Source organism: Vigna angularis, chromosome 2, assembly GCF_016808095.1.
Source record: "Vigna angularis cultivar LongXiaoDou No.4 chromosome 2, ASM1680809v1, whole genome shotgun sequence".
In the NCBI taxonomy this organism is placed as follows: Eukaryota; Viridiplantae; Streptophyta; class Magnoliopsida; order Fabales; family Fabaceae; genus Vigna; species Vigna angularis.
Genome location: NC_068971.1, coordinates 12,776,273 through 12,793,423, shown reverse-complemented (window position 1 = coordinate 12,793,423; position 17,151 = coordinate 12,776,273). Strand labels below are relative to the sequence as shown.

The 17,151-nt window shown below is 37.2% G+C and overlaps 2 protein-coding genes across 3 annotated transcripts; one reads left to right on the top strand and one right to left on the bottom strand.

Annotated features, from left to right (window-relative positions):
• Positions 1–2,000: 2,000 nt before the first annotated feature.
• LOC108328784 (non-specific lipid-transfer protein 1) lies at positions 2,001–2,790 on the bottom strand. Its single transcript, XM_017562671.2, has 2 exons — positions 2,380–2,790; positions 2,001–2,151 (listed from the first exon to the last, which is right to left on the bottom strand). The coding sequence occupies exons 1-2, from the start codon at positions 2,715–2,717 to the stop codon at positions 2,139–2,141; spliced, it is 351 nt and encodes a 116-aa protein (XP_017418160.1). The 5' UTR covers positions 2,718–2,790; the 3' UTR covers positions 2,001–2,138.
• A 1,145-nt stretch (positions 2,791–3,935) lies between these two features.
• LOC128195627 (protein transport protein sec31-like) lies at positions 3,936–16,953 on the top strand. Of its 2 annotated transcripts, XM_052873860.1 has the most exons (9): positions 3,936–4,080; positions 4,941–4,999; positions 8,904–8,989; positions 11,125–11,437; positions 14,940–15,441; positions 15,514–15,640; positions 15,719–15,997; positions 16,089–16,193; positions 16,273–16,953. In XM_052873860.1, exons 4-9 carry the CDS (start codon positions 11,128–11,130, stop codon positions 16,789–16,791), a joined length of 1,842 nt encoding a protein of 613 aa, XP_052729820.1. In that variant the 5' UTR covers positions 3,936–4,080; positions 4,941–4,999; positions 8,904–8,989; positions 11,125–11,127; the 3' UTR covers positions 16,792–16,953. The 2 variants fall into 2 exon arrangements, with proteins under 2 accessions (XP_052729820.1, XP_052729821.1); XM_052873861.1 differs by lacking the exon at positions 11,125–11,437.
• Positions 16,954–17,151: the final 198 nt, after the last annotated feature.

Genomic DNA, 17,151 nt, shown 5'->3' with positions numbered 1-17,151 from the left:
GTGGAGAGAGCGGTCTGTAGTGGTGTAAGGAGCAACTCACCTATTTTTACTCTAAAATAAAGCTTTTAAGTGGTAACGTTATACCTATCAGCTCAAGCCCAATTATATGGGCTCCAATGCTAGCCCAAAACATTGTTACTGCTGGGCCATTTCCTCCTGCTCCTCCTTTTTTTTTTCACGCACTCCATAAAACTTGATATCTCCATTTTTACCCTTTATTTAAATTATAATAAAAATCCAAAATTAATCTTTCTAAGGGAGATCAATGTGCATAGTACTTCCATCTCCAAGCTTCTTCATGCACCAAAAAATCCATGTGCACCGAACCTCCCTTCATATCCATTCACAAGCTTCAGGTCACCCATGGTTGCTCTCACCTCCTTATCCTTCTCTCTCCGCCCCCTCTCTCTCCATATCACCATCTGCATCACCAAAACCACTTTCATCCCGAGGAAACAAAAACATGCAAAACGTAAAAGGAAGAAGGAGGTTACTAAAATACGCATGGCCGTGGCAAAGGCGAATCCGAGTGGTATTGCAGCAGTGGGGTCTTTGTGGGGAATGGATCATTGGCGGCATTAGTGCGTCTCATGGCAGGCTCATTGGCTTCAGCAGTTAATGCATTTGAGCACGGTGACCAAGTGGGCCTGGTGTTCGAAATGTACAGTTTCTTTACGCTGTTGAAAGAGACAATTAGGGGCACGCCAGAAGAGAAAGACACTGAGAAAAGAAAAATATCACAAAATCCATAATGTATTTTGGGTTATTTAATTCTTGGGAACGAGATTTTAGATCTTGCAAGCATTTTGAATTGTATAATCTGTTATGCTTTTAAATCCAAAATCTAGTTCTAGAATGTAGAATCCAGTATACATTTCTAATCTAAAAAGAGAAAATCACATGACAGAGATTTTTTTCCACGAGTATATCCCAGCCACCTCTTACTCTCCGGAATGCACTATGCAACAAGGATGAACCACTTTATTTTCCTCAAACTTTGAGCAATGGATGTATGGAGCGTTGAAGCTATGGAGGTGCAGACCGTTCAAGCTTCAGCAATGGAGATGCAGGGAATTCCAATTTCCACCGATACAGAGATGTAAGTCGTTGCAGCATTCCAACAATGGAAATGGTGCTTCCGACAACGAAGGTGCAGACTCTACGGAGCTGCAACGGCTAGGTTTAGGGTCACTTTCATATAAGGATTTTTAATAACTTTTAAATCAAGTGTATTTAAGTCATTTAGATTGAGCTATCGGGTGCATAAAGTAAATATGGAGTAACGAAAAAAAAAAGCCTTCCTGCTGCCATCGGTTAGGCTCATGTGTTTTGAAGGGTCTTAAGGCTACATAAATAAATATTTGTAGTTCTTCCAAAAAGAAGAAAATGTCAGTGTTAAAATAAATATTAATTTTTAATTTTAATTTAATTTTCATATTTTTTTAAAATAAAAATCCTGGAGATGAAACTTTATAAATAATTAAATATGAGTTTATTTTATATACACACGTAAATAGTTATTCACCCATTTATAAAAAAAATTAATCAATCTATTTATGCATTGTATACACCTATTTGCAAAAGAAAAAACAAATTGGATGCGTAGTAAAAGCGATGTATTGGATATGGTGAGAATAAATTGAGTTAGAGGTTATCAACTCTACTTAGAAGAATCCTACTTAAAAGAGATTTTATAAGAAGTCGTGACGTAAAATTTATAGAAAACCAAATGAAGTAATGAAGAAGTCTAGCCCAAAAGAAAATGACTAGATTAATAGACGAAAAAGTAATTGCGATTTTCACATATCCATCAGAGAGCAAATTTTAAGATTTTCACATATCAACCGTTGCATATTTAATAGATTCGGAATGGTAGTTAGAATTTTGTTCCCCCATTGGATCAATTTAAAGTGGCACAAGTAGGTTTTAGTTTCTTCAATTTTTTATTGCTGATAAAACATAAGCATCAATCACACCGAGGAAAAGAAAAAACTAGAAAGTCTCATGAAAAACATAGAAATAGAACAACAGGGTCGAGAATCACACACACTCATTCACATTCTCTTATTTTCGTAATAAGGTTTACACTGATGCCTCCTCACTATAGATCCCGAAATAAGAGAAGCTAACCAATCCTTTCAGAACCTGATGCTGCACCGTTACAAAAACAAAGGCATCAACTTAAAAATATCGGTTTTTACTATAGCACAACTAACAAACGAAAATGATCAGAAACAGTATAATAAAAAATGTACGTAACTTATAAATATGATGAGAAGTCAAAATTATAGAATTGAACAACATAAAGTATGGAAATGTAAAATCATACAACGTTTTAGTTTTAGTTTTTGTAGAAACAAGAAGAGCAGAAGAACATACTTTTCACAGTTGGTGGAGCGGCTGATCTTGTAAGGAACGCTGACACCGCAGCGAGTGGGGAGTGCCTGAGCGTAATCATCGTTGATGCCGAAGTTATTAGCATCTTCCTTAAGACAGTTGCAGACAGTTTGTTTTTCAGAGGTTGTTCCAGCAGCTCCCAGAATGGTCCTAACTCCTCCGCAGCACGCATCTGAAACCTCTCCACCATTGGTTAGGTAAGATAGGCACGGTGACATGTATGTTGTCACTTCGTTGCATGTAATGCCCTGCACCATCATCGGTGCACCCACCACAGCCATGCACATCACAACCATGCATGCAACCTTCAAGCTGGCCATGCTTTCAAATACTGATATTATATCTCTCAACTTAACTAGTTCGTAGGCTAAAGGAAAAGATGTCACTGCAATGTGTGTATGCTGTTATGCTTTTGTGTTATAGGGTGGTGGTGTTTTTATAGATGCTTTGACACTGAATTTTTAATTTAAATTTGAGTCCAAGATACATAAATATAACTGTATTTTTAGGCTAATATTTAAGTATTGTAGATAGTATTTCATGAATTTATTGAAATTCATGGGGATTTATTGTGATGGGTGTGTGGTTAAAGAGTTTGGTGTTACGTGAGTTCCTTATGCTCTGTTGGTATGGAGTTGGCCACTTTATTGCGCAGCTGCTCTGTTCTTGAAAATGATTTAAAAATTTGGATTTGTTGTAGTGATTGTATTTGTAATCTAAAAGAAATCGAAGCCTCCCACAAGGCAAAAAATTAAGATTTGCTGAGAAAATTATGATATGTTTTGTGAAAATGTTGAAACTTTTTGTAAGTTTGGAGTTGGAGTTTTGATCTTTATGGAGCTTTGAAAGGAGATAGGATCTAAGTCCACGAGAGAAACAAGGTGAGCAAAAGCAAGAAGGATGAGACAGAATAAGCATCGATGTTCTGTTTATTTTTTTTAAATATTACATAGTGTGGATTAATAACCAACGCTTGTCCTAAATATATATATATATATATATATATATATATATATATATATATATATATATATATATATATATATATATATATATATATATATATATATCTACTGTGTTTAAATTCTTGTAATGATTTTCACTCATGCTTTGTCCTATCACTACAAGATTTTTGCTTATTACCGAAGGTTAATTACCGAAGGCCTAGGGACCGTCGGTAAATAAAGTTTTTCGACGGTCAAAATGAGCATTACCGAGGGACATGGTGAAATGAATTTACCGAAGGTCAAAAGAGCATTACCGAGGGGTTTGGGGCCTTCGGTAAGAGGCTCGACCCCTTAAACTGAGTAATTGGGCGTATTGGCATAGGTCGTTCCTAATTTCGTAAGACAACACCCTATTCCCTCTCTGTTCTCGCGCCCAATTTTGTAAAAGGTAAACTCTGCGTTGTGCTCCCTCATCCCCTCCCTATCCGTTCTTGTCCCCAATTTGTGCTTCCCATTGTCGTCGCCCAAGTTTGTCTTCCTCTCCCTCTCCCTTTCCCGTATGTCCGGTTAGATTGTAGGGGTAGGGTTCAGTGGTGTTCCAGCAGTGCATTGGCATTGCCGTTAAGAGGGTGGTCCGTTAACATTACGAGGTCTGCGAAGGCGTAGAGAGGAGGGTGCTCCCGTGACGTGAGGGCGGCTGTCGTTGTCAAGGGAGGCTATTGGGAGACGCATTGAGGTATGTTCTTTACTGGCTTTTGGATTAATAAACTGGGACAAGTTTTCCTTAATATTATTGGAAAGTCAAAATAAAATGAAAAGCAAGTTATTTTGAATTGGTTTAGTTAAATGGGAATAGGAATAACAAGAAAGAAAGATGTAGATTAGTTGGTAGAAAAGTGGTTCGTGTTGATTTGAGGAAGGAACAGATGCAGTATAGTTACCCATTGAAGCATGTTTAGATGACTGAGTTAACATAGTAGAGATGAGAAGCAACATGCAGAGGAAGCAAAAGAAGAAAGTGGTTTTGGTATTAATATTTACTACTAGGTTAAGAGTTAGTGTGAGATACAAAGAACCTAAAATTAAACTACCTAAAATTAAACTGGAATAAATTGAATAAATTGATTGGCTTGTTCTTCCGTAGCTGTGTGCAATGTCAAACCTCTCTGAGAAGTCAAGTCTCCAGTCAAGTTGTTTCCATTTTCATGTAAAACCTGTCTGACAATACAAGTTGTTTCCATTTACACGTGGAATTGTATCAGCAACAATTAGACCTGTTGGTTATTTGCTCTTGCAGCCATTTATGATTGAAATAACTCTTTTGTTCTATATTTTCTTTTGCAAGATAAAATGTCTTATAAAGTGAATGTACTTCTGTGGTGAGTAAGTACAGATGCTTTCAGCTTTGATTTCTCATGATTGTAGATCATGATTCACTTTAAATTAACCCTTCATACATGTAATTGTCTTGTCACAATCCTAGGTAAATATATATAAAAAAAACCATGGTTAAATATATATAAAAAAAAGCTTTATGAATTAACCCCCGTTTTTTGTTGTTGTTCCTAAAATTGTTAAGTTTGGTTTCAATTGTAGAAGTTGCTGGTGCTGAAGTAGTGGAGTGTGCTTGTGTGATTGGTCTCTCTAATCTCAAGGTAATGGATAAACTGAATCAATGTTTTTGTAAGTTGTGTTTTAGTAGCCAGTCTTAGAAAATTCCATCTTGTTCTTGACATGCTAAAGTAAAGTTCTTTACCAATTTGATTACCTTTTTGTCATACTATGAGTGATCCCATAATATTTAGAAATAAGTGTTGGAAATCCCATGTAAGAACAAATTACACTGTGTGAGTGTGAGTGAAATCTCACATTACTCAAGTTAGGATTGATAGAACGTTAATCTTACTACTTTAATATCATTTTAAGATATGTATAGTTTGAAATTATTAGCAAAGTGTTAGATTAAGCAAGCTGTTGAAACTATTGATGTAGAAGGATAAAGTACCTTAAACTATTAAAGGTTGTACACACATTCTCAATGGTGCATGATGTCCATTGCTACGAAGCAAGGAATTCTTAATCTTCAGCTAATCCAGAGTTTGAACATAGTTTTGAACTCTTTTTACGTTAAAAATTAATTTTTCACTAACATTAGAAGTAGAAGTGCCTAAACAAATGTAATCTGAGATACACTGAGTCAGAAATGGACAAGGTTAAGAACCTTGTCCTTCCTAGGCAGTTAGTCTTTTGTTGATTCTTACCTTAGTGTGTAGGTAGAAATCTTTCAAAACTTTTTCGATGCAACAAAGCTATCAACCTAGAAACCAAAAGAAGGTTTATCTATATGAAACACGCTCCTAAGTCAAAGTCCAAGTGCAAGTGACAGTTGGAGCTAAGTGTGGGTGTTGTTTCACAAAGTGCCGGTCCAAAATCATGAGCAAAAAAGGCTTATGGTTGCTGAAACTGCAGCTGAAATTGGTGCTGGAACAACAAGAAAGAAGTGCAGTCGGAGTCCAGGCTTGAAGCCCTTTTAAGACCTTATCCACTTCCTAAAAGATGCTACCCCCTTGGACCAAGGAATGTGAGGTAAAACAGCTGCACCAATTCGTCACGACACCCAAAACCAACACCAAACAGTCAACAAAAAGCAGTTGACACCTCAAGCAGTTTGAAATTAACACTTGGAGTATGTGCAGACTGTTCAACAGCAAAGAAAGGAACCACAATAGAAAATCAATAGTCCACTTGGCAAGATCAAGCAAATTCAATGGTTTGGATAGTGAAAAATAAACTTCCAATGGTGTTTGCAACTGAAAAATGACCAAATGAACAGTGCACACAAGTTTGAAATGGTGAAATAAACTTGCAGAACTGTTTAAATCCCACTGAAACAATTAGATTCATTAATTCACAATAACTTTGGCCTAAAATGCAGCAAACTTTGATGGTTTAAAGGTCAAGTCTGCATATAGGCTTTTGAAGGACCATTTGACAAGTTCACAGTAGTTTGTAATGACCAAATACACTTGCATGAGTGGTTCAAAAACAGAAAGGTACACAACTTCTCAAAATCACTATTGTAGTTGCTATTTATGCAGCAAAAAGTGCTAAAACAGCACTATAAATGACCAAAACAGCACTATAATGCAGAAATAACGTGACAGCAATATATGGAAGCCAATAAAAGTGATTTTTAAACACTTTGGGGCTGGAAGAAAGGCTAGCACACAAGAGGAACTTAAGATAGGGTGTAGAACAGATTAGAAAAGCAAGAAAAACCCAAAAATAGTGATTGAATTCTGTGCTGGAAAAGTGTTTGATGAAAATTCAAAATTGTTTGATAAAATGCCACAAAGAACAGCAGATTTTGTGTTTTGTGGTTTTTGACCTTTCAAATCTGGATAGGAGGGTTTAAAGTGCTTTTTATGATTGCTATACACTTGGATAAGCATATAAATGTATTTGGAAACCTAAAACCAGCTTTTGCCAATCCAAAGATGAAAAAAACCAAAGAAAAACAATGGCAAACAGCAATAAAAATGAACTCTGCACCTTACAAAGTGGCTGGAAAAATTAACAGCAGTGGCTAAAATGAGCAACAGTGATTGTGAGGTTCAAATGATTTGTCAATCAAGTTTATATCATCAAATTGGATGTGTGCCAACACTTAAACAGCCAAGGAATACACTACAACAGAATTTCACTAGTGCACTTCCAAATATAGGCAAAAATGATGGTTTAAAAGGTGATTTTGCATATAGGTTCAGAATTCACCAAATGAACAGTGCACACTAATATCAAATGGTAAAATACACTTGCTCAATTGTTCAGAATGCATAGAAATAGCCAGTAGATTCGTATGACAGTAGGAGTTGCCAAAAATCAAGAAAATTGGACCAAAACTGCATCAGATTTGAAAACTAAGTGGAATCAAAGCTGGAAAGCACCAACAAAGATTATGAAAGTCCTAATTGACTAGATCTAGCTTTAGAATATGAGCTAGCAGAGAATATGAAAGTCCTCATCTTCCACCTTTGTTCATAATTCACTAAAATGTTAGCTAACCAAATCCAATCAGTGATCATTATCAAGCACAACACTATTTTTTCCCTACAAGCCTCTGTACTTGCAAGCTGATTTCTCAGATTGATTCTGCAGCTTTCTCCATGTTAGCATTGTTTGTTCTCTCTAACAACCTGTTGTCTTGACTAATAGGGTGTTCACTAATAGGGTCTTGACTAATTTGGCTATCGAAGTTGCCAATTTCATAAAATTTGATTGGTGGACAGCTCCTTTCAATTGACAAATTGTGCTCCTTGTCCACTACCTAAGATGCCACCTTAGTTGGAAAGTGTTTGTAGAACTGGACTGCACCCCAAAGTCTTTAGAAGACCACTATTTCACACAATAATTAGTACCAAACTAGATGAAAAAGTGGACCAGAAATGTAGAAGGACAGCTCCAAATTCTGACTTCAATTGGTCAATTTTAAAATGCCTACAAGCTTAAAACTATTATAAGTGACTTAGATAGATATGCAATGATATTATTCCAGTTCAAAGCTCTCTGTCACACACATTCATGCAGTGAAAAAATATGGATACATGAACCATAATAAGTGATCATACTAATTAACATCATCTAAGGTTCGTCACACCATACACACCCTCCTTGAAAACCACAACTTTGCTTCCTTTCCCTTCTTCTTATAAGCTTTTCATGCACCATCTGGACCTAATCTACACTGGTCCTAATCCTCTGCATAACAGATAAGTGCAGATTTTTATAAGTTGTATATAACAGATAAGCTTTTCAAGGGTCTTCTTTCTGTAATTTGTATATAATGTGGCTGGATTTTCAATGTGGCTTCATTTTCAATGCTGTAACAAGTTTAATACAACAATTACAACCTTTATAAACTGCCAAATAGCACAACATCCCTCTCCATGTTTGATGACTTAATTAGTAAAATCAAATTTAATTTGTTTGAGAAAGCTTTTGAACACTAACCTTTTTCACGATTTATTCTCACATAGTATATATGTATATATCTTAAAGAAAAGAACTTTATTGAATAGGAAATGGGCTAAGCATATGTTTATTTAAATCAAAGGACCTGACCAAGATTTCATCAATATAGTTGAACAAGAAAAATGATTTAAGATGGCCTGATCAAACAAGTCTACAGGACTTTGTTTTCTTATATTTAATTGTTCACACTTTAGAAAAGCTTAAAATAGGAAGAAAGAATTAAAAGTAAAGTCTTATGCACCTCATTGGGTCATAGTTTGGTTTATATGAAAATTTTCTTTCTAAACCATCACTTTTTGAATTAAAATGGAAGTGGAGTATTGATTTTGAGCTGCAAGCTGTTTATAACTCATTTTAGAGTTTAAACACAAATAAAATCATCAAACAAAGTTGCTTGAACATTGAGCTGTGTGTTTAAATACCTTTTTGGATACTATTAGGTAATGCTTAAACTGTTGCTATGGTTATTAAATTAATGGAACAATATCTAATGAATAACCTTAAATACACTTCTATTTGATGTCTTAGGTGAGTTTTTAAAGCAATTTGGGCCAGAAGGGGAGGAAGGGAGTCTACAAAGAAGACTTGAGCAGGAAAGGATAACAAAGGCGAAGGTATGGTCACCTAAACTAAAATTGCATGATTATATGTGATATGTTATTTTCATTCTTGTTTCATGAATTTGATGTTGTTATAAAATGTTGTGAATGTCCACTTTGAATGTTAAGTTATGTTGAATGGAGTTTATGATACTGTATACATTGAGTTTTGTATGAGTGTGAGTGAAATCTTCCACTATGAGCAGCCATTATGGAACGTAAGCCTCCTACTATGCCTTGTTTACTAATACAAATTAGTTTTATCAACAAAAGAAGAGTAGAGTTTCTACTTTTCCATTCTAATCTTGGCTGTTTCATTTCTCTTGGTAATTGAGCAAAATAAAAAAGAGATAACAGAGAAAATTAAAGATGAGATATGAGATATGAACAAAAATTCCCAAAAATTATTAAACTTTACATTATAAAAAGTTTACAATGTTTCCAAAATGGTTGTTTGAATACAACACATAACAAGATTTAGGTTCAGATGTTTAAAGCAATAAAAAAGGGTGTAGAAATGAAGGAGGCACACAAATAGACCTTAGGAATGGATCCAGAACAAATTATAGAAGACCAAAAAAATAGAAATGCAGATTGAAACCAAGTCTGCAGATTGAAATGCAGATTAAAATGGTTCTTAAACAATCAGTATCCTACATTACTGATATCTACAGTCTAGTTTTGTTATGACTAGACCAGAACCTATATGTATTTAAACATAACTACAGAAAACAACAAATTTAATAGCTTCTGTTCTGTTTTTTCCTGACAAGCAAAGTTAAGAAATGCTTGTGGAATTAACTGTTCAAACTTTTTGATATGACAAGCAAAGTTAAGAATCCTTTTTAACACTTTGCTTTACTTCTTTTAATCATTTAGTTCTATTTTAAATCACTGAACCAGGTCTTGCTGCAACCGAAATTGAATTTTAAAGCAACTTCATCAAAACAGTACCTCAATTTTCAACTCTGCACCAAAAATTGACTCAAGATTGATGGTTTTAAAAGTGAATTCGTGCACAAGTGATTCTGACACTTTGGTAACACTTTCAACTGCTTTAATTCATGAATTTAAACTTTTTTGAACTCTAATTGGGTTCAAAACCAAACTGTATAACAGATTCACCCTTCTACTTGCTAATTTCACTCAAAATGGAGGTTTGAACATACTATTTTGCACACAGATGAATCTGAATTCAATTGGAATGTTCTAACAGTTTTATAACAACAAATATGACTTGTTTAAACTGAAAAATAGCACAGAATCACACAAGCACGAAAATGACAAGTGTAGCTTCTTTTTCCCCTTCCACTGGACAATGTAGCTTCTTTGTCCCCTTCCACTTGACAATGCAGGAACTGATCAAAATAATTAAAACAAAGAGCCTCCAAATAAAATGTCTCTTCATAAATGTCCTTGATGCATCTTCCACAGCTAATGCAGCGTGTTATGCAAAGAAGTAGATGAAAAAGCTCAAAATACTACTCAAACCTCCAAAAAAATTTTCACAATTTGCAAAGTGCAGTAAAGTAGGAAAATATACTACAATAAACTATCCTAACAAGTTAAGAATGGTAGAACCTACCTATTTAAGAACTCACAGTAAAAGATATAGGTAAAAGTAGTAGCTTAAACTAAAATTTTGACAACTTAGAACCTAAAACTAGTATCTCAAATACACTAAAAGTGCAAACCTGCATTTAGACCATCAGTGAATGTTCATCTATATGTTGTATGTTGATGTATATATTGTACGTTCGTATATATTGTATGTTGATTTATTAGGCTACGAATTGATTAAGTTAATTAGTCATTTAAAGTCATATGGTGTTCAAAACATTCTCAGTAGAATGAGAAGGGTAACACTACCTTAACCACTTACAATTGACAAAATATATGAAAGTACTCTATAAAAGAGAACTTTAGTAATGTCAACATATTGACAACCCCCAAATTTTATTTACAACCACTTAGGATGTCAGAGGCATTTCAATACTGAGGACTTGTCTTTGCATGCCCTTATTGAATGCCTATGACCATAGTGTTGAAATTGCCTTCCATGTTCGACTTCAATAGTAATAGGTTTATTACTTATGTCACATGGAGTGTTGCTGTTTTGGCTAAATTTTTATTTGTTTGGCTTGTCACAGAACATGGCCCATTATCCCAACCATCGTGGATGGATGTATGACCGTTGTTATAGTGGAAGGAGAGGTTTGAAAGAATCCTTTGTCATCGGAGTTGAAGAGTTCGTGGAGACGGCACGACGATATCAATATTATGCCCTTGATGGAGGGATTCGATGTCCATGCATCAAGTGCGAATGTACAAGCATTCTGAAAGATGAAGTTGTCAAAGTTCACCTTTACCAAAAAGGGTTCATGCCTAATTACACGGTCTGGACATTTCATGGTGAAGAAATTCCTTCGACCTCCACTGCAGCTGAAAAACGGCTTGCATCAGGTTCGAATACTGTTGTACATACATGTGAGATAGATCAATTTGCCTACATGCAAGAGATGGTCGACCATGCTCTTCGTCACCATGTTGCAGAAGCAGACGATAGTCATGATGAAGAGCCTCCAAATGAAACGACGCAGAGGTTTTACAATTTACTGACAGAGGCAAATCTACCTGTATTTGAAGGTTCATCTGAGTCAAAATTGTCAGTGTGCATTAGACTCATGGCTGGCAAATCTAATTGGAACGTTCCCATTCAAGCAGTGGACTTCTATACAAAACTGATGTTAGATTTGACACCACCAAACAATTTGATGCCGAAGAATTATTACCAAGCCAAAAAATGTGTTTCAAAGTTGGGATTGGATGTGAAGAAGATTGATTGTTGTGTTAATGGATGTATGTTATTCTATGACAATGACAGTGGCAAAAATGATGCACTGTTGGTGGAATGCAAGTTTTGTGGCTCACCTCGATATCAGACAATGCATGCTGGACGGAGGCAAAAAAAACCAATTCCATTAAAGTCCATGTTCTACTTGCCTATAATTCCAAGATTACAAAGATTGTTTACTTCAATGCAAACAGCAGAACACATGACATGGCATGATGGTAACAAAACTCCGGGACTTTTGCGTCATCCTTCTGATGGTGAAGCTTGGAAGCACTTCAATCGTAAACATCCATCCTTTGCTAGTGAACCGCGTAACGTCAGACTTGGTCTATGCTCTGATGGGTTTACCCCGTACATTAAGGCGTCTGCATCACCGTATTCATGTTGGCCCGTGATAGTTACCCCATACAATCTACCACCTGAGATGTGCATGACAAAGCCTTACATGTTTTTATCGTGTATAATACCAGGTCCATCTAATCCCAAATCATTGATTGATGTTTACTTGGAGCCTTTGATTGATGATTTGAAGAAGTTATGGAATGGTGTTTGGACGTATGACGTTTCAAGGAGGCAAAATTTCCTTATGAGGGCAGCCTTGATGTGGACTATTAATGACTTCCCAGCGTACGGCATGTTATCTGGTTGGAGCACACATGGTCGATTAGCTTGTCCACATTGCATGGAACATACAAAGTCATTCCAATTGAGTCATGGCCGGAAAAGTAGTTGGTTTGACTGCCATCGACGATTCTTGCCCATTGATCACCCCTTTAGAAGAAACAAAAAGGCATTTCGAAAAGGACAAGTTGAAACGGATATGCCCCCGCCAAAGTTGACTGGATCACACGTGTGGAGAAGAGTGAAAGACTATCCAAAAGTGACTGAATCTGGTCAGAATAGGCTAGAAGGGTTTGGGGAATGGCATAATTGGACTAAAAGAAGCATATTCTGGGAACTTCCCTATTGGAAGGACAACTTGCTAAGACACAACATCGATGTCATGCACACAGAAAAAAATTTCTTTGACAATGTCTTCAACACAGTCATGGATGTTAAAGGTAAGACAAAAGATAATGAGAAAGCAAGAAAAGATTTACCTTTGTATTGTGGACGAAAAGACTTAGAGTTGAAGGCACAAGGTAACGGCCGATTATTTAAACCAAAAGCAAATTACACCATGTCAAAAGACGAGACAAGAATAGTGTGTCGATGGATCAAGGAGCTTAGAATGCCAGATGGATATGCTTCTAACTTGTCCAGATGTGCCAATGTTCAGAACGGTACTATTCAAGGGTTGAAGAGTCATGATTGTCATGTATTCATGGAGACTTTCATCCCTCTTGCGTTCAGTTGTTTGCCAATGCACGTGTTACATCCACTGATAGAAATCAGTAACTTCTTCAAAGATTTGTGTTGCACGACACTAAAGGAAGATTCCCTTAAAAAGATGGATGAAAATATCCCGATTATTCTCTGCAAATTGGAAAGAATATTCCCTCCTGCATTCTTTGATTCAATGGAGCACATTCCAATTCATCTTGCATATGAAGCTTGGCTTGGGGGACCCGTGCAGTACAGGTGGATGTATCCCTTTGAAAGGTTTATGGGAGAATCCAAACGCTCAGTTAAAAATAAAGCTAGAGTGGAAGGGTCAATTTGTGCAGCTTACTTGCACAGAGAGACAACTTATTTTTGTTCACATTATTTCAAGAACTTCATGTTGTCTCCCACTCATGTCAGAAATGAAATGCAATGGCAAGTTGAACCACGTGAAGGTGCATTATCAGTTTTCCGACAATCAGGCCGTCACGCAGGGAAAGAATTCACTCACTGGTTAACTGATGCTGAATTCAACTCTGCTCATGTCCATGTCTTGATCAATTGCAGTGAAGTAAAGCCGTACCTTGAGTATGTCATCATCCATCTTTAATCTTTCAAACGGTTTAATTGTTATACACTAATGAATTTCATTTGTACCAGCTCATTTGTTGTGGCTGAGCAAGTCGCAGAAGGAAATACTTCTGCTAGAATACACTCAGAGTTTCCGCATTGGTTTAGAAATCAGGTCCGTAGTTTTTCCTACGTTTAGAGCAAGGTTAATTTGACTATTGCTTTTATAATTTTGTTACTACCTTTGTAGGTTTTTAATCAGGCATTAACTCCCACGGTTCAAGAGTTAAGACATCTCTCCAATTGGCCAATGAGATGTGTCAAAGAATGGCACACTTACTTCATCAATGGTTACAAATTCCATACACATGAATGGTCTAAAGGAAAGAAAACATCAAATTGTGGTGTGTATGTCAAGGGCCTAACAGAGGGGTCTTATGATGATTTCTACGGCATCATTCATAAAATATATGAGTTAGAGTACAACAGCACTACTTCTCCAAACAGAGTGGTACTCTTCTATTGTGAATGGTTTGATCCTTCTAGAGCTGGTACTAGAGTCGATCCACGCTTTAATATTGTCGAACTGAACCAGAGATTAAGATATGGGCCTTTTGATCCTTTCATTCTACCATCTAATGTGAGACAGGTTTATTATGTGCCATATCCACCATTTCGCAATATTGACAAGCGTGGTTGGGCCGTAGCAATACAAACGAAGCCTAGAGGTCGCATAGACTCAAATGAAGTTGAGGAAGATGTAGCCTACCAACTTGACCAAATGTCACAACCACGAGAAATTATCGAAGTTGAACGTATAACCGCATTGGTCGACCCTGATGGTGATGGAGATGAATTAGAAGCAACAGTACAAGGTGATGAAGAACAAGAGGAAGAAGAAGAAGAACAACAAGAAGAAGAGGAAGAAGATGAAGAAGAACAAGAAGAAGAAGAAGATGATGATGATGACGATGAAGAAGAAGAACAAGCAGAAGAAGACGATGATGAAGATGAAGATGAAGATGAAGATGATGATCATGATGACGATGATTGAATGTTGAACATCTATTGTAGCAAATTGGACTATCATTTCATTACCATTATCTAAAATACCATCTTTAAGTTGTATGCAATTACTTGTACATTGACTTTGAAAACAATTCATCCTTCTTTATTTATTTATATTTATTCGCTTTGTATGTAACCATTTCAATGCAGTAATGACAGGACAAGGTACAGAGCGTCCTGATAAAGGAAAAGGGGTAGCAAGGCCTACAAAGAGGAAACGGCAGGCACCAAAGTATGTACTTAGGGTGCCTGCTAGACTACCTACCCCTGCTCCCGGTAGTTCATCATCTGTGGGGCCTCCTCCTACCCCTAGTATACAAACTCCTACACCAGCAGTAGACCCTACTCCTCCTCCTCGTGCAGTACACCCTTCTACTACCACTACAGTAGACCCTTCTCCTCCTCCTGCAGCACACCCTTCTACAACCCCTGCAGCAGACCCTCTTCCTCCTCCTCTTATTGCCACCCCCACTCCTCCCCCTATTGTTATTACCCCCACTCCTCTCCCTGACCCTACTTCTATACCTTCCTCATCTTCTGTACCTCCTTCTGAGACTGTCACACCACTTGGTGATCCAGATTCAAGTGGTGATGCTGAAGATCTTGACCCGCCCCTCCATGATCGACCATGGATTGAGCCCTATGGTAAAGGGTAAGTTTATAATCTGTTGATATCATTTGATGTTTAAACCATATTGTAATTGAAATGAGTTTTGTTATGCAGGTTTATTCCATCTAGGGTTGCTTCCCAGGCCATCACACGTTCAATAAAGCAACAGTTTTTAACTCCATGGCCTACTTGGGGAGCAATACCTCATGACGACAGAAAGCCATTCTGGCAGCGCTTTCAGGTGAGCAATCTATTACACTAATGTCCGTCTTATTTTAGTATGTTCTGTAATCAATGTTTGTTCTCTTTAATGTTACAGATGAAGGTGCAGTGGAAACCTGAACATGAAACTCAGATACACAGAAATTTCCACATGAAAGCATCTCATCGGCTGTCAGAGATGTTTAGGGATGCCCGGATTGCAGGACAGCGCCCTAACTGGCTGGGTGAGCACATTTGGAACTCTTTACTGGCCCATTGGAATACAGTAGAGTTCCGCAATAAGTGTGCCAAAGCCCAGCGGAACAGAGCGTCTGAAAGGGGTGGCACCCTGCATACTGGTGGGTCGATCACCATTCATGAGCATGCCATTCGTATGGTATAATCTCATTACATAACTTTTTCTTTCATAAATAAGTTATGTATATTGTATTTCATATGTACGCTTGTAATTCTTAATTATGTTACAGGCACAGGCTCTAGGACGGGCGGTCCATGTTGATGAGGTCTTTGCACAGACTCATGTTCGGAAGGGAACTGATCAATTTGTTGATGAAAGATCTCGGAAGACTCATGTAAGCAAATAACACTATTAGTAATTGTTCATTTATGTTATACTATCGTTCCTTGACATTGCTTTTAATGTTTCAACAGGAAGACTTTTCTACGAGACTTTCACAGGTTAGATCTGAACATGAGTCAGCTCCTACACCGGATGATGCCAGTAATGCAGATGATGACATCCGTAGGACGCAGTGCTGGATCGACACCGTTGGTGGGAAGAAAAAGGGACGAGTCTATGGTGCGGGACAGCTTGCTGCAAACTATACAGCATCCAGAGGAGGTACTCTGAAGCACCAGCCTTCTTCTTCCACCAGTACTCCTGACGAGGTTCTTCAACTCAGGCGGGAACTCCATGAACGTGACCAGGAGCTCACTGATCTCAGAGCAGAGTTTACAAATTTGAAGGCCCTGGTCATGACTGTCTTGCCTCAAACCTCACAGGACGTACAAAATATCCCTCCCACCCAATCACGACCTTCCTCATCACCTGCTGCCACTCAGCAGCCCACTTCAGTCCAACCCTCATCAGTCCAACCCACACCAGTCCAGCCATCAATAGAGGAGCAGGATGATGAAAATCATTCTGATGATAGTTATGTACATTATTAGGTTTCATTTTCTTATTACTTGTTAGACAAACATTTGGATATTAGAACATTTTGAGTTGATATCATTTCAATGTTAGATGTACTTACAGACTTTGGATGTTACAACATCCTTGTGTTACATTGTTTTATGTTTGAACTATAAATACATTAATGGATGTCCTGTGGATTATTTGATGTGCCTTGGATATTGATCATTGTTTGGATCTTTGAAATGCACATTATGCATCTTTGTATGTGTTTGAAAACTGTTATGCAGGTCTGTTTGTAAATGAAATTTGTTATACAGGTCTGGGTTGCAGAGGGAAAACCATTTCTCTGAAACCTGCTCTGCATTTTACCGAAGGCTTTTGCCCTTCGGTAA